The sequence below is a fragment of the Onychomys torridus genome, chromosome 10 (genome assembly GCF_903995425.1).
Source record: "Onychomys torridus chromosome 10, mOncTor1.1, whole genome shotgun sequence".
Taxonomy (NCBI): domain Eukaryota; kingdom Metazoa; phylum Chordata; class Mammalia; order Rodentia; family Cricetidae; genus Onychomys; species Onychomys torridus.
The window spans coordinates 28,074,157-28,097,111 of record NC_050452.1 but is presented as its reverse complement, the minus strand read 5'-3'; the positions used below and the strand labels follow the sequence as shown (position 1 = coordinate 28,097,111).

Sequence of the window (22,955 nt, the reverse complement as noted above, 5' to 3'; positions counted from 1 at the left end):
CCACCTCGTGGGAAGGGAAGCCACTCCTCTGTAGTTTGGGACATTTCACTCTGACAAGTCTCCTGGTCCACTTGGTTTGGGAACACCCTGAATTGAAATTCTTGCCACAGGACCCTTAGTCTTTTCTCTCCCTCCCCACCAACTACCCCCTGTCCTAAAGTCTCTCCCATCTCCTCCTTGCTTTGGTCCTGGCTCCCTTCCCACCTGTCTCCCAGCTCTCCTGGAGCTTGCTCTGTTCCTCTTGCTTGCCTGCTGGAGCCTGTGCTCCATAGATTCTCAATCTCTTTCCCTCCTTGGACTGAGATTTCTGGAAAGCTTCACTGTCTTACTGCAAATGGCTTGACCTCAGCAATAGGTTTTCTGTACCCCGATAATAGGTTTCTCCACTGATGCAGTAAGCCAGATCAAGCTGAATTGAAAAAAGTATGACAACAGGTTTATTTGAGCAAAGCAACTCCCGGGTGGGCTCTTCAGTCGCAGAGATTGAGGCTGGAGAAGTCACATGCCCGAATTAAAGCAGGGAAATCATGTAGCTTGTAGGCAAGGTCTTGGGCTGCTGGCAACTTCAGGGGAAGAGCTCAGAACTGGGCGTTTTGGTGCCTTCCCTTCCCTGTGCAAACATTGCAGCTCAGATGGAAAGGTATCCTGGGAGCTGGAAGCCAAGGAACACCACAGAGTCACACAAGAGACCTATCGGGAAGGAAAAACCCAGGAAGGTGGCTGCCTCTGCTCAAGCAAGAAATAGCAGCAAACTGAACAGGATAGAGCTTTTATAGAGTTTCTTGGGTAAGGTGGTGGAACTTGCCAGGGTGGAGACTGGTGGGATTGTTTTTGTCCAGAGATTGGGCTTTTTATTCTGTAGGATGGGGCAGGATCCAGCAGTTAGGGCAGTTAGAGTATTCTGTGTGGAACCTGGCAGTTAGAGGTCCACTGGAGGGGTGGGGGGATGGGAGGGCCTGGCCACTCACGTGACTCAAGGGGCTTACACTCTGAGTAGGGAGGGTTTAGAGAGACAGGAACGGGCTTCTCAGACCATTCCGGAGCTTTAAGGAACAAGCTGGAGGTTCCAACCACACACACAATACAGCTCAATGGTCAAAGGTGGCACACTGGAGTTCCAAACTCTTCTTAACAATTCCTGCCGCTGCACAAGCAGATGATTCCAACACAACATCTCTTATCTCTAAACCTTCTGTGCTCTCCACTGGCAAACACCCCCCCCCTCGCCACAGGCCTTATTTTATTTTCTTAAGACAGGGTCTCTCTACATAGTTCAGACTGTCCTGAAACTCACTATGTAGATCAGACTGGCCTTGAATTCATGGAGATCCACCTGTATCTGTCCCCCAGAGTGCTGGAATTAAAGGCATGTGCCACCATGCCCAGCCAGAAAACTTCTTATCTTTAAGCCTTCTTTACCCTCTTTCAGACACATTCAAGGGAGCACCATAAAGAAACTGGCAACATTGTGGGCGGTGGTGGTGTATGTCTTTAATCCCAGCGCTCAGGAGGCATAGGCAGATCAGTCTCTGAGTTTGAGGCCAGCCTGGTCTACAGAACAAGTTCCAGGACAGAAAGGGCTACCCAGAGAAAACTGGTCTCAAGAAACAAACAAAGCTGGAGAGATGGCTCAGAGGTCAAGAGCACTGGCTGTTCTTCCAAAGGACCCAGGTTCAATTCCCAGCACCCACATGGCTGCTCACAATTGCTATACTCCAGTTCTGGGGGTTTTGACACCTATGGCAAAATACTGATGCACATAAAATAAAAATAAACTTTAAAAGGGGGGGTTGGAGAGATGGCTCAGCAGTTAAGAGCATTAGCTGTTCTTCCAGAGTTCCTGAGTTCAATTCCTAGCACCTACATGGTGGCTCACAGCTATCTGTAATGAGATCTGGCACCCTCTTCTGGCCTGCAGGCACACATGCAGACAGAACACTGTATACATAATCAATAAATAAATCTTTTAAACAAACAAAACAAACAAAATGGAAATTGGGGACATAACACTTCGGAATATGGGTAAGGATTTTTATTGTAGATATGACAGCATCTGGAAGAGCCCAGAGCCGAGGGAGAAAGAAGTGGATCAGACATGGCCAGGAGACTGAACATGGCCAGGACTAGGGAAGTGAGAGTATGGGAGATCTCGAATAGTGGAGACAGTGGGATAGCAAGAGATAGTGATAGAAAATCACAACATGTCCACACGGTTGTGCTTTCCCGGCGGACTGCCTAGTTATTTCCGGTTCAAAATATCATTTCCAGGTCAGAACATCTCACGTGGCTAGGACTCCGTGGCTTTACATGGTTACGTAAAGCGTGGGGGGCCATGTAATCTACGCGCATGCGTGGAGCAGCCACATGCGGTCCTGTACGCATGCGCGGCTCACTCTTTAAAAAGCCGGCGCCATGTTGCACAAGTCTCTTCTCTCCTCTCCTCTCCTCACTCACGTGTGTGCTTCACACAGGCCTGGCACGTCTCTTTCTATCCTATATTAATAAACAGCTCTTCTGTGGATTTGTCGTGTTCGGGACGTGTTCCTCGCAGGGTAAGAGCGCCAATAAATAATGGATAGAGAATAGAGGAGGTGAGGGTGGGGTGGGAGATAGAGAGAGAGAGACAGAGAGAGAGAGAGAGAGAGAGAGAGAGAGAGAGAGAGAGAGAGAAAGAAAGTGTGTCTGGGGACCCCTGCCATTACAAACAGGTATCTGGGAGGAGGAGATCCTGGGGAGGTGAGAAGGGCTAGGGTGCTGTCTTTTTTTCTTTTTCTTTTTGCTTTTGGTTTTTCAAGACAGGGTTTCTTTGTGTAGCTTTGCACAGCTTTGCGCTTTTCCTGGAACTCGCTTTGTAGACCAGGCTGGCCTCAAACTCACAGATATCCACCTGCCTCTGCCTTCCACGTGCTGGGATTACAGGTGTGGGCCACCACCACCTGGTTTAGGATGCTGTCTTGCACTTTGAAATGTATAACAGGCACTTGTGATGCTGAGAGAGCCTGGGGGCCCCAGTGTGTGCTTTGATATGCAGCCCCAGGTAGCCATTTGTCCCTTCCTCCCAAGGTGAGGAGAATTGAAAGACCCCAGACTGCTGGGATACTTTCGTCTGCGAGAGGGCCCCCCCAGAAACCAAGATTCCAAACCAGCAGATACAACATGCATGAGGAATGTATTCAGCACTGGCGCAAGTGGGCTCTCTGTCCTGGTCAGTCAGAGAGCCCTGAGCAGTGGTTACAAGCATTTTTAAAGGCAGAAACTACAAAATTAGCATAAGATACCAGGTGCCCTGGGTTTGGCCCAATTTAAAAATCATCATATATTTCAGTAATCATTTTGTTATGCGGGAAATTTTGTAAACATTTGTGGTAAACTGGTTGGCTCAGGGAGGTCTAGGGGGAGCGGTTACTCTGGAGGGGAGTTCGCATAGTTACAGGCTTGTGATTGGCTAACATTTGACCTAGTTTGCTGGACTCACCAGATGATCCTTATCTTGGGTTCCATTTGGGGAATTTTTAAACAGAGACATATTATTATTTTAATCTATAATTGCAGACCTTGTCCCAAGGCCGACGGCTGGACTCTGAAACTTTTTACTTATTTCCAGGGAGAGGATGGGTCAGTGTCTAATGCAAGCAAGTTTACAGAAGCAAAGTCAGCAATTTGCAATTGTAAAATGTATCTCTAATTTTTTTTCCTCATTCCCTCCTTTTTTTTTTTAATTCCCTCATTTTTCTTTGGACTAATTTTAATCTTAAAATTTAGGGTGTCTATATATTATCTTGTGGAATGTCAGTCGTTCTTAAAGCTTGGTATTGTTGGGTTAATACCATAGCCTGCATAATGGACAGTCTTTCTCGGATAAACTGTAGCAGCCTATTAAGAATGTAGGGGCCAAAAGTGAAAAGCAAAAGTAGGATGATGATGGGCCCTGCTAACACAGACAACAATGTGGTGAGCCAGGGGGATTTGGACCGCTAATTCTCAAACCAACTGGCTCAGGGCGGCATGTTCGCTCCTCCAGTCACTTACGAAGCTTGGCCATGGAGTCATGCACTACCCCATGTGGTCAGCATAGAAGCAACATTCTTCTTTTAGGGCCGCACATACTCCTCCATCTCTAATGAAAACCAAGTCCAGGCCTCTTCGATTTTGGAGTACAACCTCTGACAGGGAGGTGAGGGAGGTTTCTAATGCAGAGATGGAAGCCTCTAGCCCCTCAAATCCTCTGCTACAGCGGCCTTTAGCTGTTCCATGTGCTGATACCCTTGCACATAAGCAGCACTCCCCATTCCCGCCCCCGCTATGCCTGCTACTGTTCCCAGTCCCATGAGGACGGCTAAGGTCATGGTGAAGGGTTCTCTTTAATCGTTCTGTTCATTCGCTCTACCTGTCCTGAACTTTGGGGTCTGTAAGTGCAATGTAATTTCCAATTTATCCCCAAAAGCTTGGCCACCATCTGACTTACCTGAGAGACGAAAGCAGGGCCATTATCTGACCCTATTATCTTAGGGAGCCCAAATCGAGGAAAGATCTCTTCTAAAATCTTTTTGACCACCACTTGTGCTGTTTCTTGTTTGGTGGGGAAGTCTTCTGTCCAGCCGGAGAAGGTACCTACAAAGACTAGGAGATATTTAACTCCGTATTTGCCAGGCCTGATCTCGGTGAAATCGATCTCCCAGTTGGTGTCATTCTCCTCTCATCCTGACGCCAGCGGGTGCCTGGAACCGGCCTGCATTGACCTTGGCACAGGGGATACAAGAGTCTACAACTTGTTTAATTATGCCCGATAAATCTGGAATGTAATGAAACTGTTCCTCTCTCTGTAAAAGAGTCTCTAGCTTTTTATAACCCAAGTGGGTCCACCTGTGCAGGTAAGTGACCAGTCTCCTTGCATCTTTTTGGGGCAGTATAGTTTTATTTTTGTATTCCCAAGTTCCGGTCGAGTCATTAAAGGTTGCCTTTAACTTTTTGGCCATCTCTATGTCCTGATCTGAATACTGGAAGAGAGGCTGTTTGTTTGGCTGCCCTTCCTGGGATGTGGTTAAGGCAAGGGTGTGGTTTTGTAAGGCTGTTGTCCTAGCAGTTTCATCGGCCATGCTGTTTCCCACCGCTACAGGGTCCCTCCCCACCTGGTGACCCGGACGATGCATGATGCTCACCTTTTTAGGTAGGAAGAGGGCCTGTAGGAGGTCTAGGCTTTCTTTTTTGTTTTTAATATCTTTTTCCACCAAGGTTAACAGGCCCTGCCTTTGATAAATCTCTCCATGGACATGTGTGGTAGCAAAAGCATACCGGCTGTCTGTGTAAATGTTGACTTTTTTCCCCTGGGCCTTTGTCAATGCCTGTGTCAGGGCGATGAGTTCGGCCCTCTGTGCTGAGGTTCCGGGCTCTAGGGCCGACGCCCAGATGACTGTGGTCCCATCTACTACTGCTGCCCCCGCCTTTCGCTCACCGTTATGCAGGAAACTGCTCCCATCCGTGTACCAGGTGTGTTCAGCATGTGGCAGAGGTTGGTCAGTTAAGTCTTCACGGGTCCCATGTACTTTTGCCAGGATTTGATGACAATCATGTTCGATGGAGAGGTGAGAGTCCGAGTCCGGAAGTAGAGTCGCTGGGTTGAGAGAGACTGCAGCCCCGAACCGAATCCGGTCGGGATTTAATAGCATTGTCTGGTAATGGGTGATCCGGGCATTTGAAAGCCATCGGTCAGGGGGCTGGCGAATAACTGTCTCTATGGCATGGGGGCCGTCACACTGTTAAGGGCTGTCCCAAGGTTAGCTTATCAGAGACTTTTACCAATATGGCCACAGCTGCAATGATACGGAGACATGGGGGCCATCCAGCCGCCACATTGTCCAGTTTCTTTGAAAAGTAGGCCACCAGTCTTTTCCAGGGCCCTAATTTTTGGGTCAAAACTCCTTTTGCAATTTCCTGTCGTTCATCCACATATAAAGTGAATGGCCTGGTCACATCTGGGAGGCCCAAAGCCGGAGCTGATAATAAGGCCTTTTTAATTCGATCAAAGGCCTGTTGTTGTTCTTTTTCCCACTGGAATGGGGCATTGGCCTTGGTAAGGGGATACAAAGGGGCCATCAGCTCAGCAAATCCTGGTATCCATAAGCGACAAAATCCAGCACTTCCCAAGAACTCCCTCAGGGCCCGTGCACTTGTGGGCGGCAGGATCTGGGTGATGGCTCTGTTAGCCACCTCTGTCCTCCTTCCAGCTTACAGCCCAGGTAGGTCACTTGTCTGACACAAATTTGGGCCTTTTTAGCTGAGGCCCTATACCCTAATTCCCCTAGCCTTTTTAACAGGGCCCCAGTACCTTTTAGACAGTCATCTCGAGTCTCGGCTGCTAGGAGCATGTCATCTACATACTGCAGAAGAGCGAACTGAGGATGGCTGACTCTGAAATCAGCCAGGTCCTGATGTAGACCCTTGTCAAACAGGGTCGGGGAGTTTTTGAAAACTTGCGGTAATCTCGTCCATGTGAGCTGTCCTGAAAAACCTGATTCTGGATCTCTCCATTCAGAAGCAAAGATTGGCTGACTCTGAGGGCTTAGTCTCATGCAGAAGAAAGCATCTTTTAAATCTAGCACTGTATACCATGTGTGGCTCGGGGGGGGGGGGGGGGGGGCGGGCAGCGTATTTAGCAAGTTGTAGGGATTGGGCACTGTAGGATGTATGTCCTCTGTTCTCCTGTTTACTTCTCTTAAGTCCTGTACCGGACGATAGTCCCCCGTCCCAGGCTTTTTGACTGGCAATAAGGGGGTGTTCCATGGGGATTGGCATGGTTTTAGGATGCCCAATTGTAGCAGACTTTGTATATGTGGCTTAATTCCATTTTTGGCTTCCCTGCTTAGTGGATACTGATGTATCATCACTGGGGTAGCCGAGGGCTTAAGTCCAATGATGGGGGGGGGCGGCTGGTTTGCAGCTAGTCCCATTCCCGCAGTCTCCGCACAAGCAAGGGGAAAATCTGATAACCACTGGGGGTGGATCTGGGCTGACTGAGGGCTTTCATGTAATTGATGTTCATCCTCCAGGCGCAGACTTAGGACTTGGAGGGGCTGCCCTTGGGGTCCCCTAACAGAGGCCCCTTTTTCTTGGAAGTAAATCTGGGCTCCTACTTTTGAGAGGAGGTCTCTCCCCAACAATGGATAGGGGCAGTCTGGAACTAGGAGGAATGAGTGAGTGACTAACCCCATCCCAAGGTGTACTTTCCACTCAGTCGTCCATCGGTACAGCTTTCCTCCCATGGCCCCCTGTACCCAGGACATCTTAGAACTCAAGGGACCTCTTGTTTGGGTTAGGACCGAATGTTGGGCACTGGTGTCAACCAGGAAGGTTACTGGCTGGCCCCCCCACTGGAAGGGTTATCTGGGGCTCAGGGGGGGGCTCCTGGCAGCTCTGACTGTCCTAGTCTTTATCATCCTGTAGGGACAATACTTGTGCCGGCTTCTAGGGTCCTCTTGTCTGTCTTTTATTTTTAGGGCAGTCCTTGGCCCAGTGTCCTATTTCTTTACAATATGCACACTGGTCGTGGCTCACTTGAGGTCTCTTTTCATCTCCCAGGCCCCTACCTAACCTAGCCCCTCTCTCTTCTGGCTGTCACACTACTGTGGCCAAGATTTTACTTAGCTCCTTAGTATGCCTCTTGTCTCACTTGTCCTCTCTGTCCTCCTGCTCCCTATGCAGTCTTTCTTCTTTTTGTTCCTGTGTCTCTCTTTTATTAAAAATCTTTTTTGCTTCCTTGACTAAATCCTGCAAGGTGTACCCTGCAAGGTGTACCCCTGAAGCCCCTCCAACCGCTTAGCTTAGTCTGTATGTCTGGGGCTGATTGCCCGATAAAGGACATGATGACATCAGATTGCCTATCTGCAGCAGAGGGGTCAAAGGGCGTATACATACGATATCCTTCCATCAACCTCTCTAGGAATCCTGTGGGTGTTTCCTCAGCCCCCTGTATTATCGCACGTACCTTGGCCAAATTGGTGGAGCGCCTTCCAGCCCCTTTGAGACCTGCCAACAGAACCTGGCGATAAAGACGGAGCCGCTCCCTACCAGCTGCAGTGTTGAAGTCCCAATCAGGGCGGGTTAATGGGAACACTTCATCGATCTCATTAGGCAACTGCGTCGGTCTGCCATCTTCTCCTGGAACATTTTTGCGAGCCTCTAGGAACACCCGCTGCCGTTCCTCCGTGGTGAGGAGGGTCTGTAAGAGCTGCTGACAATCGTCCCAAGCGGGCTGGTGAGTTAACAGTATGGATTCAATCAAGCCTGTCAGGGCCTGAGGGTCTTATGAAAAGGATGGGTTGTGAGTTTTCCAGTTATATAAGTCTGAAGCGGAAAAAGGCCAATACTGAAATTGGCCGGCCACTGTCCAGAGGGGAAGAGCATGGGCTGTCCAGAGCCCCTCACTGTCCCCTCCTCGATCACAGTGGAGGCTCATACGACTGCTGGGAGGTGGTGAGGGAGCCAGAGGCTGTGGTAGCACCTGGGGACCCGCCTCCGGTTCAGTGGAGTCTGGGGAGGGAGCAGGTGGGGAAAGGGCACCCTCTGGGGGGCCCCTTTGTTCTTCTCTTATCCAGCCAGTGGGTTGGACATAAGGTGGTGAGGGGGTCTAACATCGACGGGGGATCTAACAGTAGTGAATCTGTCTGATCATCAGATAAAACGGGGAGGCGAGGAGAAGGAGTCCTTAGCTTTAAACCCAGACAATTCTTTTAGGGGATAGTTGGAAAATGAGGGTGGAGGGAGCGGAACAAGGGGAATGGATGGAGGCTGGGGAACAAGGGGAGTGGACGGAGCCTGAGGGAGGAAGGACTTGATCCACTTTGGGGGGTCTCGGGCAAAATCCTCCCAAATGACTATGTAGGGAACCTGATCAGGGTGTCCATGAGGGCCGGGCTGAAAAACTCGAGCCTTCACCTGTAAGAGAACATCGAGATTAAAAGAGCCATCATTTGGCCACCCTATGTTAAGAGCAGGTCATTCTGAAGAACAGAAAGCGATCCATTTCTTTTTCCGGACCTCCAGTGACAAGTTGTGGGCCTGGGTCGTAACATCTTTCCAGTGATCTAAAGTGAGGCTTAAGGGGGTTGTTAGTCATTGTCCCATTTCTCTAGAGGCCACAAGACAGACAACAAATACAATCAACACTAAACAGAAACAAACAAGACTAGACAAATGCCACACGGTGCCGAGTGAGTACAAATGAGGAAGGAAACTTCAAATGGGAGGGGCTGGAGGTACCTTAACTCCCTAGAACAAAGAGACACTCAGATCTCTTCCTCCCTCCAAACAACCATAGAGTGGGACTCCAGGGCGGGACCAGGGGTCTGGGCACGTCTGCCTTCCCCACTGGCCCAAATACAAATTCAGATACAAGTCCTGTATAGGCACATTTGGATCCCAAAATGTAGAACAAAAAAAACGACAAACATTAAAGACATGAAATGTTAGAGCTGGTCTGGGAGTGCCCAAATCCCGGACGAGCCCCCAAATGAGAGACCCCAGACTGCTGGGATACTTTCGTCTGCGAGAGGGCCCCCCCAGAAACCAAGATTCCAAACCAGCAGATACAACATGCATGAGGAATGTATTCAGCACTGGCGCAAGTGGGCTCTCTGTCCTGGTCAGTCAGAGAGCCCTGAGCAGTGGTTACAAGCATTTTTAAAGGCAGAAACTACAAAATTAGCATAAGATACCAGGTGCCCTGGGTTTGGCCCAATTTAAAAATCATCATATATTTCAGTAATCATTTTGTTATGCGGGAAATTTTAAAACATTTGTGGTAAACTGGTTGGCTCAGGGAGGTCTAGGGGGAGCGGTTACTCTGGAGGGGAGTTCGCATAGTTACAGGCTTGTGATTGGCTGACATTTGACCTAGTTTGCTGGACTCGCCAGATGGTCCTTATCTAGGGTCCCATTTGGGGAATTTTTAAACAGAGACTTATTATTATTTTAATCTATAATTGCAGACCTTGTCCCAAGGCCGACGGCTGGACTCTGAAACTTTTTACTTATTTCCGGGGAGAGGATGGGTCAGTGTCTAATGCAAGCAAGTTTACAGAAGCAAAGTCAGCAATTTGCAATTGTAAAATGTATCTCTAACTTTTTTTTCCTCATTATGACTCCCTCTGGCAGACGGGGACTGGTTTCCCAAGGTCCTGAGGAATGCTGGTTTATCTAACCCCAGAAATCCAGTAGTCCAGCTTAAGCTCATTTCTAGATATAGGAACTACCTGTGAGACCTAACACCTGGTAGATGCAGCAACCAGTCAAACGGCCTAAAGAAACAAAGAGCAGCTGAGCCAGCTGGAAAGGACACCACCCTCCATCTTGTTAAGACGCCTGATGGCTGTTCGATGTATAAATGTTGCAGCTTGGATGGAAAGTTTATCCTGGCAGTGGGGAGCCAAAGAATGCCACCAACTCACTATACACTTAGCAGCTTACAGCCCCGCTCCAGGGAAAGGTTTCCCCAATGTAAGTGCAACAATTCTGCTCAGACAGGGGAGAGTTTCCCCAGCAAAGTTGTTACAGCTCTGCTCAGACCCTCCAGTGTAACAACTCTGCTCTGTTTGGGGAAAGTTTCCCCAGTGAAAGTGTTACAGTTTCGCTCCACTCTGCTTCAGCTCCAGGGAAAATTGTTACAGCTGGCCAGCACTCTGGATGTCCTACCACACAACAAACCTCACTCAGGAGACTTAATGGGAAGGCAGAATCCAGGAGGATGGTTGCCTCTAGGGTGAGAAGCAGCAGCAAACTGAACAAGGTACAGATCCTACAGAGGGTTTCTTGGAGAGGAGCAGGGTGTTCCAAGGTTGCTTTGGGATTGGTGGATTTTTGTGGCCTGATTCTGGGGCAAACTCAGAGACTGATGGGGTTTTGAGGTCAGGGACCTCAGGGATTGGTGGGATCCTGTGCTCAGGGATTGGTGAGATTCTGCAGCCTGACTCGGGGACAAACTCAGGGATTGGTGGGATGTCAAGCCCTTGTCCTGTGGTCAAGTCAGGGTGTTTTTCCTTTGCCCAGGTCTTGGGTTTAGTCAGTGGCAGGGCATTTTGTTTTTCCCTTGGCCCTTTTAACCTACCCAATGTGCTCCAGATTTCTAACCTTTGTGAGCTGTGTCACCCATGCTGGCCTCTGGTGATGCAGTCATCTTTGAATCATTTTTGTTCCTATAAGTAACCCCTCACCCATGTTCCTCTAAGTGATGCCAATAAAACTCCTTGGTTCACCAAATTGGACTTTGGTGGTACCCATACTTTGGTCTGTCATTGGTTCTTTATCTGGGGTGAGATTTGTAATTTGTTCATGTTACCCTGAGAACAGTGTCACACAACACTCCTGATGTTGACCTCAGGCCTTCACATTAATTCAACACACCCACACACAAATAATTCAAAAGAGATTGACATAGAATAAGCTGCCCCTCATAGTGACATATTAGCTGCTGTTGTGGTATATTATTTAGGGTATGTTACATTTTTTTATGCTGTGGAACATTTGTTTGATGATTCAAAGATGTGTTGTACTCTTTTATGTTGGATTTGTTTAACTCTGTGAAGCTGTGCTACTGTGCCTGTCTAAAGCACCTGCTGGCCTAATAAAGAGCCGAATGGTCAACAACAAGGCAAGAGAAAGGATCGGTGGGGCTGGTAGGCAGAGAGAATAAGTAGGAGAAATCTGGGAGGAGAGGAAGGAAGAGCAAGAGAACAAAGAGAGGACTTTAGGGGCCAGCCACCCAGCTACACAATCAGCAATGGAATAAGAATGAAAGAAAGTTATACAGAAAGACAAAAAGGGAAAAGCCAAGAGGCAAAAGGTAGATGGGATAAGCTAAAGTTAAGAAAAGCTGGCAAGAAACAAGCCAAGCTACAACCAGGCATTTATAATGAAGAGTAAGCCCCCCTGTGTAGCTTATTTGATAGCTGGGTGATGGGCCCCACAAAAGAGCCAAAAGAGCAAATCAGCCAATTACAAACTGCCCCTCAATCTTACCCTGGAAACCCCCTCAGACCTCAACTGTAGATTAGTGTGCATTCTGGCTTTGTGGAAATAGAACCTTACCATGCTGCTTTTTCATCCTGTGAATCGATGTAAGAACCTTCATTTCTCTTCTATTGGGGTGAAGTGTTAGAAACAATTCTGGTGTAGTGGTTTGGATAGGAATGGCTCCCATAGGCTCATATATTTGAATGCTTGTCATTAGGGAGTGGTGCTACTTTATAGGGATTAGGAGGTGTGGCCTTGTTACAGTAGGTGTGGCTTTGTTGGAAGAAGCATGTTACTGGGGGTGGGGGTTTCAAATGCTCAAGCCAGGCCTAGTCTCTTTCTCTTCCTGCTGCCTATGGATCTGAATGCAGAACTCTCAGCTATCTTGTCTGCCTGCATGCCACCATGCTCTCCTCCATGAGGATCATGGACTGAACCTCTGAGATTGTAAGCAAGCCCCAATCACATGCTTTCCTTTATTAAGAGCTGCCATAGTCATAGTATCTTTTCAGATCAGCATAACACTGACTAAGACATCTGGGATCTCAATATCCAAAATCCTTCAGCAAAATGTTTTTTTTTTTGTTTTTATTTTTGTTTTTCGAGACAGGGTTTCTCTGTGTAGCTTTGCGCCTTTCCTGGAACTCACTTGGTAGTCCAGGCTGGCCTCAAACTCACAGAGATCCGCCTGGCTCTACCTCCAGAGTGCTGGGATTAAAGGCATGTGCCACCACCGCCTGGCCTCAGCAAAATGTTTTACAACCATGCATAGCCTAGGTCTAGAGAGATGGCTCAGTGGTTAAGAGCACTGATTGCTCTTCCAGAGCACCTAAGTTCAATTCCCAGCACCCACATGGCAACTAACAAGAGTGCATGGCCAGGCACAACCAAGCAAGTAGCAAGATTGCATTTATTTTACCCCAGTGCATAGGGGCACTGCTCCTTACTATGAGTGGCCACAGTACAGCCTCACTGTTGTTGTTGTTTAAATGAGGACATCACTAATTTTTTTTTTTTACTTTTGTGTATTTGTGTTTTCCTGCTTCTATGTCTGTGTACCACATGTGTACCTGGTGAAGGGGCACTAGCCCACTGAAGCATATGGCTCTGGCAGGACTTGCCCTTCTCCCCATGCCCTCTGCCTTGCTAAAAAAAAAAAAAATGAAACCCACTAGATTACATAGGGGTTGGGGATTTAGTTCAGTGGTAGAGTGCTTGCCTAGCAAATGCAAGGCCCTGGGTTTGGTCCTCAGCTCCAGAAAAACAAACAAACGAGTAGATTACATTCCTAAAGCTAGCCACCAAGGTCTATTCCTGTTTGGCCACTTCCTCCTCCTGAGGCTGACTACTGAGGTCCAGCTATGGAAGTTTTGAAATCCAGCAATCAAAAGCCCCCCTTTGTTGCCCCAATTAACATGTTCAGTTAAAATTAAACACATCATCCTAACACAGGGGTTCTCCTTGTCCCTTTATAAACTGCTATTTGCCCATGTGCCAGGTCTGTCTCTCCTCTATCCAGAGGCAGTCCTGTCCCTCTGGGACAAATACCCTCCCCCGTCCCCTTCCCCTTCCCCCTGTCCTCTATCTATCTCCTTTAGTGCCTCATCCTAGCCCATTCTAATACAGACCTTCCCTTTCCCTCCTCTTAAAAATCACACCTGTGAGGGCAGAAAACCTTTTCTTCCCCACTTAGTAAAGGATCTCTCTGAAAACAGGTCTTTGGGTGTGGTTTTTCCCTAATCCAGGGTTCGGGAGGAAGCCCCCACTATTCATGCGTCTCTTTCACTTGGTACCCCAGAATGTCAGTTCTTCTAACACTGGAGTTACAGATGGTTCTAAGTCACCATGTTGGGGGTGCTGGAGAGATGGCTCAGAGGTTAAGAGCACTGACTGCTCTTCCAGAGGTCCTGAGTTCAATTCCCAGCAACCACAGGGTGGCTCACAACCATCTATAATGAGATCTGGTGCCCTCTTCTGGCCTGCAGTCATACATGCTGTATACATAATAAATAAGTCTTAAAAACAAAAAGTCACCATGTTGGATGCTGGGACTTAAACTCGGCCCTCTGGAAGAGCCATCTCTCCAGCCCCTGGCCTCTGTAACAAGTCTTTCTCTGTCCTCCCAGCTCCCCAATAATGACACAGGGTCTTCTTATTAATTATGAAAGCTCAGCCTTAGCTTAGGCTTGTTCCCAACTAGCTCTTATAACTCAAATGAACCCATTTCCACTCATCTATGTTCTGCCACGTGCCTTGTGGCTGTGTCTCTTCTTGCTCTGCTTCTCCCGGCATCTCTGCCTGTCTTCTTCCCAGAGTCCTCTCTGTGTCAGGCACTAGTGCAAGTCTAGACACGTGGTCTAGGCTTCCTAGATAAACAAATGCCTTGGAGGCAGGTGCCTGCCAGAGTGGCGGGCAGCCTCACACACCAGGCTTGTCCCATGGCGTCGTGCCCTATCTGCCCACCCCGAGCCCGCACCCACTAGCACTGCTGCCCGCTCTGGCTCCTCTTCAGCCTCCCTCACCTCCAATGTGGTCAGACTTTAAATTCAAGCCATTCTAGGAAGCCCAGTGACACTTCTTTATTTTCGGTTTTGTGAGACATAGAGTTCCTCTTCATAACAGCTCTGGGTGTCCAGGAACTCACTCTGTAAACCAGGCTGGACACGAACTCACAGAGATCCACCTGCCTCTGCCTGCCAAGTGCTGGGATTAAAGGTGTGTACTACCACTGCCCGGCTTATATCTCAACATCTTTTTTTTTTTTTTTAATTTCATTTTTATTTATATTTTATGTATGAGTGCTCTGCATGCCAGAAGAGGGCGCCAGATCTCATGACAGATAGTTGTGAGCTACCATGTGGTTGCTGAGAATTGAACTCAGGACCTCTGGAAGAGCAGCTAGTGTTCTTAACCACTGAGCCACCTCTCCAGCACCTGTCTCAACATCTTAAAGTGGCTCCCAACTATTTAAAACTTTTATTCTTTGTGTCTTTCACAGCATGCATCTCAACCCCATTAACTTCCCGTCTCTTCGTATCTGCCCTTTGCTCTTGCAACTCCCCATCCCCAAATGGAATAAAATTTAAGAGAAAAAAAAATCTCACCATGGAAGCTGCAGTGTGACACAGTGAGTCGCACAGTAAACTCTTTACTTACAAGTTTTCATTGCAAAAAGTTCATTGGTCTGGTTCAAGGCCTCTGATTTCTGCTACACTATGGATGCTGGGCCCTCACAGGGGGAGGTGGGGGTACTCCTCCTGTCGTTGTCATGGAGATCCTGCAGTTTTGGGTCTGCAGGACTGGCCCCTTTACATGCTCCCATAGATCATAGATGGGGTAACTCGTAACCCTGGTTCTGGGCCTGGGTGGTTGCAGGGTTAGTCAGTCTGCCAACTCTTCCCCCCACCTCACCACCAGGGGGAGCTCTCCAGCCTTGCCCCTGCTAGTTCACCCCTTGCCACAGTGAGCAAGGGTTGGGGCCAGTTCTGCTTTCAGGCCCTCTGAGTCAGCTCCCCCACACCTGAATCATCAGGTCCAGCTCTTCTGTGTGACCTAGGGACCACTCTCCCAAGTGCTGCAACTGGGGAGACAGCTCTTGTGGGGGGCATCTTTCCTTTGCCCTAACCACATCACCATATGGCCGAGGAGTGGCAGAACCAAACCTCCCACTCTCACATTCTCGGGGCTGGTTCACCCACACCCGTCAATAGGGCCAGCTCTGCTGTGCTGCCCAGGTGAGGTGTGGGTCCACTTCCCCCGAGTGCTGTAGCTGTTAAGGGTCAGTTCCCTCGCCCCACCATAAGTGGCAGGGGCAAGGGGGGAAGGCATCTTTCCCTTGCCCTAACCACCACATGGCAGACATGGGGTGGGATGTGGTCAGGTATCCCAGTCACACCCTCAGGACCAGCTCACCTGTGCCTCCACCAACAGGATCAGCTCTACTGTGCAGCCCAGGGGAGGAGCAGGGCCCACTCTGCTGAGTGCTGTAGCTGATGAGGGGCAGGGGCAGCTCTCCCTCCTGCCACAGGCATAGAAGGAGGGGAGAGAGGACACCTCTTCCCCTCCCATGCCAGGGGCAGGGCCAGATCGCTCATGCTCTCTTTCTCAGGCTTCCAACATCTTTTTACAGACTTATTTATTATGTACTCAGTGTTCTGCATGCACATATGCCTACAGGCCAGCAGACGGCACCAGAGATCTCATTACAGATGGCTGTGAGCCACCAAGCAAATGGCTGGGAATTGAACTCAGGACCTCTGGTAGAGCAGCCAGTGCTCTTAACTGCTGAGCCATCTCTCCAGCCTAGGTTCCAACATTTTAAAGATTGTTACCACCCATGGATGTCACAGTGAATATATTATATTTTTTAACTAAAAATTCTATTCATGTATGTGGGGGGAGGAGCATGCACAGGCCACTGTCTGCAACGTGGCAGTCAGAGAACAGCTGTGGAATGGGTTCGTCCTTTCTGTCATGTAGGTTCTGGGGATTGAACTCAGGTTACCAGGCTACTCCACTACAGGTGTCAGCTACCAAATGCTAAATCCCTTAAGTTCACAACTCCCTGAAGCAGGCAACACAATCTTCCCTGCCAGTAACTATTTATAGAATAACATCAGGGATCCTCGAGAAGTGGCCTTGAGCCTTACACATCCCTGAGCTTCCTCTGCGTTGTACATCTAGTTGCCATGCTAAGTCTTTTAAAAGAGCAGTCTCCTCTCTACACGAAATGTTTCAATTAGGAGAACACAGATAAACGCTTCTTTCTGTACAGTCTCATTCTCTGGCCCCAGATGAACTATAACTCGCCGCCCGTGTCACCTCCTCCAATCCCACCATCCCAGGCAAGAACCACCGCCCAGCTAATACTTCATTTTTTAAGAGATGGGGTCGCGCTACTTTGCCCAGAATGGCTTCTACCTCCTTCTCAGTCTCACGAGTACATGTGACAGAGCCATGGGTTACTGCCACTGCTGCTGGCACTTTGAAAAGGTCAGAGGACGTGCGTATAGCACACACCTTTCATCCCAGCACTTGGGAGGCAGAGACATGCCGATCTCTGTCTTCTAGGGCAGGTAGAACTACATATATAGTGAGACCTTGTCTAGAAAACTCTACCCCCAAAAGTTACAGGCCAGGTGGTGGCGCCTGTTGGTAACCTCAGCCATAGGGAGGCCGGGGAATGGGGGCAGAGGGATGGATCTGCATCTCTCCTGACCATTAACCACAGGCACCTCGACCTGGGCATCTGGCTCACACACGGAACAGACCTGTAATGGGACTCACATTCCTAGTACCAACCTGTCTTAGGGTTGCTATTGTTTCGACGCATCCCAGAGGCAGGAGCTGATGCAGAGGCTATGGAGGGGTGCTGCTCACTGCCTTGCTTCCCATGGCTTCCTCAGCCTGCTTTCTTATAGAACCCAGGACCAGCAGCCCAGGGAAGGCACCACCCACAATGGGCTGGGCCCTCTTCATTGATCATTAATTGAGAAAGGCCTTAGAGCTGACCCTCATGAGGCGTTTCCTCAACTGAGGCTCCTTCTGATAAGTCTAGCTTATGTCAAGATGACACAGAAAACCAGCAGTACAACTGACCCCTGGTCAACATGACACGCAAACACATTACACTTAAGCCACAAACCTTCCTTCCTTTTTTTTTTTCTTCGTTTGTTTTTGTTTTTCGAGACAGGGTTTCTCTGTGTAGTTTTGCGCCTTTCCTGGACCTGGCTCTGTAGCCCAGGCTGGCCTCGAACTCACAGAGATCCGCCTGGCTCTGCCTCCCCAGTGCAGGGATTAAAGGCGTGTGCCGCCACCGCCCGGCCCCTTCCTTTCTTGTTCATCCCCAAGATCTCACATTTAGAATGTCTGCAGGATGGGCAAGGGGAAGAGGGAGGGGATTCCAGGCTGCGAAGTGAGGCCGTGAGGAACGACGCCAAGGGCCTTTCCAGACCTGCGCCTACAGAGCAGCCTAAGGTGGAACCGAACTCTATCCCCCGTCTCTGGGCGGTGCACCTCGACCACCCCGGGCCTACGTCATTGCCGGGCTCCGGGATGGGGGCCTACGTCATTGCCGGGCTCCGGGATGGGCGCCGCCATGATGCGGTACGGAAGCTCACGGGCCTCCTCCCGGCGCCTCATCGCTCCAGCTCGCGCGCCTAAGCTCGAAGCCTCCGGAAGGCGCGGCCGTCAGCAACTGCGCATGTCTGTGGCTCGAGGCCCCGCCCCGCGCCCACGGGCGCCGCCATGTTGGGGTCCTCGCGCCGGACACGTAGGCGTCCGCGTAAGATGCCGGCCGGCGCGCGCTGCTGCCGCCAAGATGGCGTCCATGCGGGAGAGCGACACGGGCCTGTGGCTGCACAACAAGCTGGGCGCCACGGACGAGTTGTGGGCGCCGCCCAGCATCGCGTCCCTGCTCACCGCGGCGGTCATCGATAACATCCGCCTCTGCTTCCACCGCCTCTCATCGGCTGTGAAACTCAAGCTGCTGCTCGGGACGCTGCATCTTCCGCGCCGCACGGTGGACGAGGTGAGGGCGCGGGCCGGCCTCTCTCCGTCCAGAGCGCACATCCTGTCTCCAGCCCGCACCTGCGCCGCACCTTCCCTTTATCCCGCTGGCCGCGCGCGTCTCCGGGGCGGCGCCGCTGGGCCTCCCCCCTCGGCCCGACGCCTCAGCGCCTCCAGCCGCTGGGCTGCGGTCGGGGATCGGGGGTGGTGGGCCCAAGGCCGGAACAGCCCTCAGCCAGGCTGGCCCGGCGCGGAGTACTGGACACTGCCTGCCCGAAGCCTCCTTTGGGTTGGGGCTCTTAGTAACTTTGCAAGTGACTGCTGACGTTAATTTTGTTTCTTTTGCCTCACGGAGTATCAGTCTGCTTAGCTTCCTCTTTATTCTGTGCACTCCAGTTCATTCTTATTCCATGTTGCATCTCTGTGCAAAATGCAAACACACACAAAAAATAAGAGATGTACAGGGTCTCGCTGTGTAGCCCAGGTTGATCAGGTACTGGGTGTCCTCCAGCATCAGTATCTGGAGGGCTGGGATTGCAGGTCTGGGCCACCACATCTGACAGCAAAAACACCGCTTTAGTTTTTCAACATTTCTGGGTACTGTTTTATCATTAAGGTTAGATTTAGTTTTTGTTACGCTGTAAAAAAATAAAGCAACTGCATGATTTTTCAGTTTAGCAAATATTAATAGCTAAATGACCCACTCCTGTTATCTCCTCCATACGAGAGAACAAGGCTGCATCCTCCAAAGCAACTCCATGCTTCTCTATCTTTCCCACAAGAGTAAACATTTATGTTTTTTGTTTGTTTTTTTTCCAGTATTATCAATTTGTGTGCATTCCTAGCAGGAGTATTTAGTTTCGGCCTCATTTGAACTTAATGTGGCAGCATGTTACCATGTTACATGCATTTTCCGTGTGGTGTGGGTGTGTCTTCTGTCAGGAGACTCCTGGACAGATTCATCCAAGTTGCTGCAGACAGTTTGATTTTCCACGCATTATGTGGTGGTCCATTCGCCGAGCACACAGCATTTGGACGATTAGGTTGTGGCAAGTTTTTTCATTCTTTTATTTCTGTTTCATGTCAGCTGGTTCTGTTGTGACTGGTACCAGGTGACGGTGAGCGTGCATTTTTCTAGAAGTAGAAATGTGGTTGGCAGCAGGATTATGGCAAGTGATATTATCAAGTAATACTAAAACATGTAGGGCAAGTAAATGTGTGGGTATTAGTAGGATGTTTGGTTGAATGTTGTGTCTGCTTATTTTTCTGTTGGGCTTTTTGTGTGTGGGTTCAATTCCCCCCCCCTCCCCGTTGTCTGTTTCTCTTGACTTGCTGCTTTGGAGGAATATTCTTTTTAATAAATGCTGGCTACTGTCTTAGTTCGGTGACATGTTTCTGCAGTTTCCCAGATGTGGCTTAGCTTTTTGGATGAAGGTCTTGGTTCTTAGCCAACTGGTGTACTGCCTCTCCTTCCCTGTGGTTGATGCCTGCTTGGCCTTGTTCAGGAAAGGCTCCTTCCTTGATGCTAGGCACCCTTGCTCTCTTGTTAGAGCTGTACTGTAAATCTCGTTCTCCCATGGGCTAGGACTAGTTCTGTGAAGCTGATAGTTCAGTTTTACCTGTGGCTATGGAACAGTCCAGCACCACCTGCAGATTAACTGTCTTTTCTGCACTGGGTGTTTCTGAGCTGTTTGTTTTTTTAAAGGCATTTGCCTGTTGTGCTAATAATGTGCTGAGCTACTTACTGTAGGTGGAGTTTTTCCTATTCCTACCACCTGCTCCCAAATAATCACTTAGAGGCTTAATATAGACTATAAATGATTGGCCCATAGCTCAGGCTTATTACTAACTAGCTCTTACATTTTAGGTTCACTCATATCCCTTATTTATGCTCTGCCACATGACAGTACCTTTATTGGCCTGGCTCCCTCTGCATCTGGCTGGCGACTCCTCTGACTCTGCCCTTCCTCATCCCATCATTCTGCTTGACTTTCCCGCCAAACTTTAGCCCTCCTAACTTTATCCTATTCACCTGTTGGCCAGTCAGCTTGTTTATTTAATCAGTCATAGTGACATATATTCACACAGTGTACAGAAGGATTATTACACAGCAACTTACTGTTACTTTATTGTTAGTGTGTCTTGATGTATAACATGTTTTTAACGAAATTTCAGCCATTTGATTTTACCAATAAAGATTGGAGCCAGATTGTGTGTGTGTGTAAGCCTGCTAGCTCGGAGAAAGCTGACCTTCCTCCTCAGCTGACATCCCAGAAGTCTTTCTCCTGAGATATCTCAAAACCTCTCTTCAAACTGAATGCCCCTCCCTTCTACTTCCTGTGTATCTCTCTATCTGTCCTCCTACTCCCTCTTACTCTCTGTGGTTCCTCCTCCTCCTCCTTCTCCTCCTCCTCCTCCTCCTCCTCCTCCTCCTCCTTCTTCTTCTCCCTCTTCTTTTGGTTTTTCGAGACAGGGTTTCTCTGTGTAGCTTTGCACCTTTCCTGGAACTCACTCTAGCCCAGGCTGGCCTCGAACTCACAGAGATCCACCTGCCTCTGCCTCCCAAGTGCTGGAATTAAGGGTGTGGTTTCTTCTTAATAATCCTGTGTTCACTTTCTGTCAACTAGCTGCTTGCTTCCACCTCAACCTATGGTGGACTTTGTTTAATTCTGTCTACAGTATTCAGGCAGAAAGATCTTGGATTAAAGGTGTGTGCTAGGGCTGAGCCACACCCCAACTAGAAACAGGTTTTTCCAGTAAATAATACGAACTCAATCAGATATTCTGCAACAATGACATACAGAGTAAAGCTTCCACCTACCCTTCTGGAATGGCTTCAGCTTTTCTTGGCCCCTAGTAACTTCTATCAGTCTGTCTTTTTTTTTTTTTTTTTTTTTTTGGTTTTTTGAGACAGGGTTTCTCTGTGTAGCTTTGCACCTTTCCTGGAACTCACTTAGTAGCCCTGGCTGGCCTCAAACTCACAGAGATCCGCCTGCCTCTGTCTCCCGAATGCTGGGATTAAAGGCGTGCGCCACCACTGCCCGGCCAGTCTGTCTTTCTGTGTGTATATCTTTTTTCTATTTTCATGTTCGTTCATGTGTGCACATCTTTGCAAGTATATGTGCACATGCTCGTGGAATACAGAGGTCCAGCTTAGGTGTCTGCCTCAGTTGCTCTACAGCATACTCCTGGGCTCTTCCTGTCTCCACCTCTGTAGTGCTGGACGATAGATAAGTACCCACCAGGCAAGGCTTTTGATGTGGGTATGGGGATCTGACTCACGTCATCAGACTTGGCTTGGCAAGCACTCTACCAACTGAGCCATGTCCTCAGCTCACAGGGTAAATAATCTTAATAGCATAGAACCTTGGTGGGCGGTGGTGGCACACATTAATCCCAGCACTCAGAAGGCAGAGGCAGGCAAATTGGCCTATAGAACAAGATCCAGGACAGCCAGGGCTACACAGAGAAACCCTGTCACGAAAAACAAACAAACTCTACATATAAATACATGCATACATACATACATACATACATATATACATAATACATACACACACAGATAATATATATTATATTATACATATAATATATAAAGTAGAGTTTTGTAACCTAGAGGTTTGGGCAGTTACTTAGAACCATAATTAAGTTTTATGATTCTCCTGTATTCATATATTTCATATTTTTGTTTGCTAATGGTATATAGAAATACTTTAGACTTTAGGTAAAGAGTCTGAATAGCACCTGGGCTGAGGTCTTCCTTTTTTATTGTTTTTGTTTTGTTTTAGTTTTTAGGTTTAGTTTTGTTTTTGAGACAGGGCTTCTACATATCCTTGGCTGTCCTGGAGCTCACTATGTGACCAGACTGGCTTGGATCTCAAGAGGTCCATCTGCCTCTGCCTCTTGAGTGCTGGGATTAAAGGCGTGCACCCGGCTCTGGGCTGAGACCTTATTGTGATTGCTCTCTGTGTGTAATCAGGGTTTATTGGTTTCTTTTTCTTACCTTACTGTACTATCTGCTTGCACTGTTGATCCTCCCATTGTAGCTTCCTGATTTGCATGTTCCTCCGTATCAACTGTTGCTTTGTGTATCTGGGGTTCGTGTTAATAGGTATATTTAACTTTGTAGTTGTTGCAGTTACCTTGTGAACTGAACAGCAGGTGGGGATCTCAGCATTTGCTAATGTGTTAAAGAGTTCATAAGAATTGTGTCACCTTATTTTTTAATTTTTGCTACATTTATTTATTACATTCCTGCACTTTATATATGGAGGTCACAGAACACCTTGTGAGAGTAGGTTTTTTTCTGAAAGTTGAACTCTGGTTGTCAGACTGAGTGCATTGGAAGTGTCTTTACTTACTGCTAAACCGTCTTGCTGGCCCTTAGGTCCACTCACGTTTGTTTGGCTTTATGTTTGTTGTGTTTGTTTGTTTGTTTTGGTTTT

The 22,955-nt window shown here is 48.6% G+C and overlaps 1 protein-coding gene across 1 annotated transcript; it reads left to right on the top strand.

The window, feature by feature from the left end:
* The first annotated feature begins 18,180 nt into the window (after nt 1-18,180).
* Nucleotides 18,181-18,835, top strand: LOC118591857. The gene has a single exon (XM_036200321.1). The coding sequence runs from the start codon at nt 18,206-18,208 to the stop codon at nt 18,833-18,835; it is 630 nt and encodes a 209-aa protein (XP_036056214.1). The 5' UTR covers nt 18,181-18,205.
* Nucleotides 18,836-22,955: the final 4,120 nt, after the last annotated feature.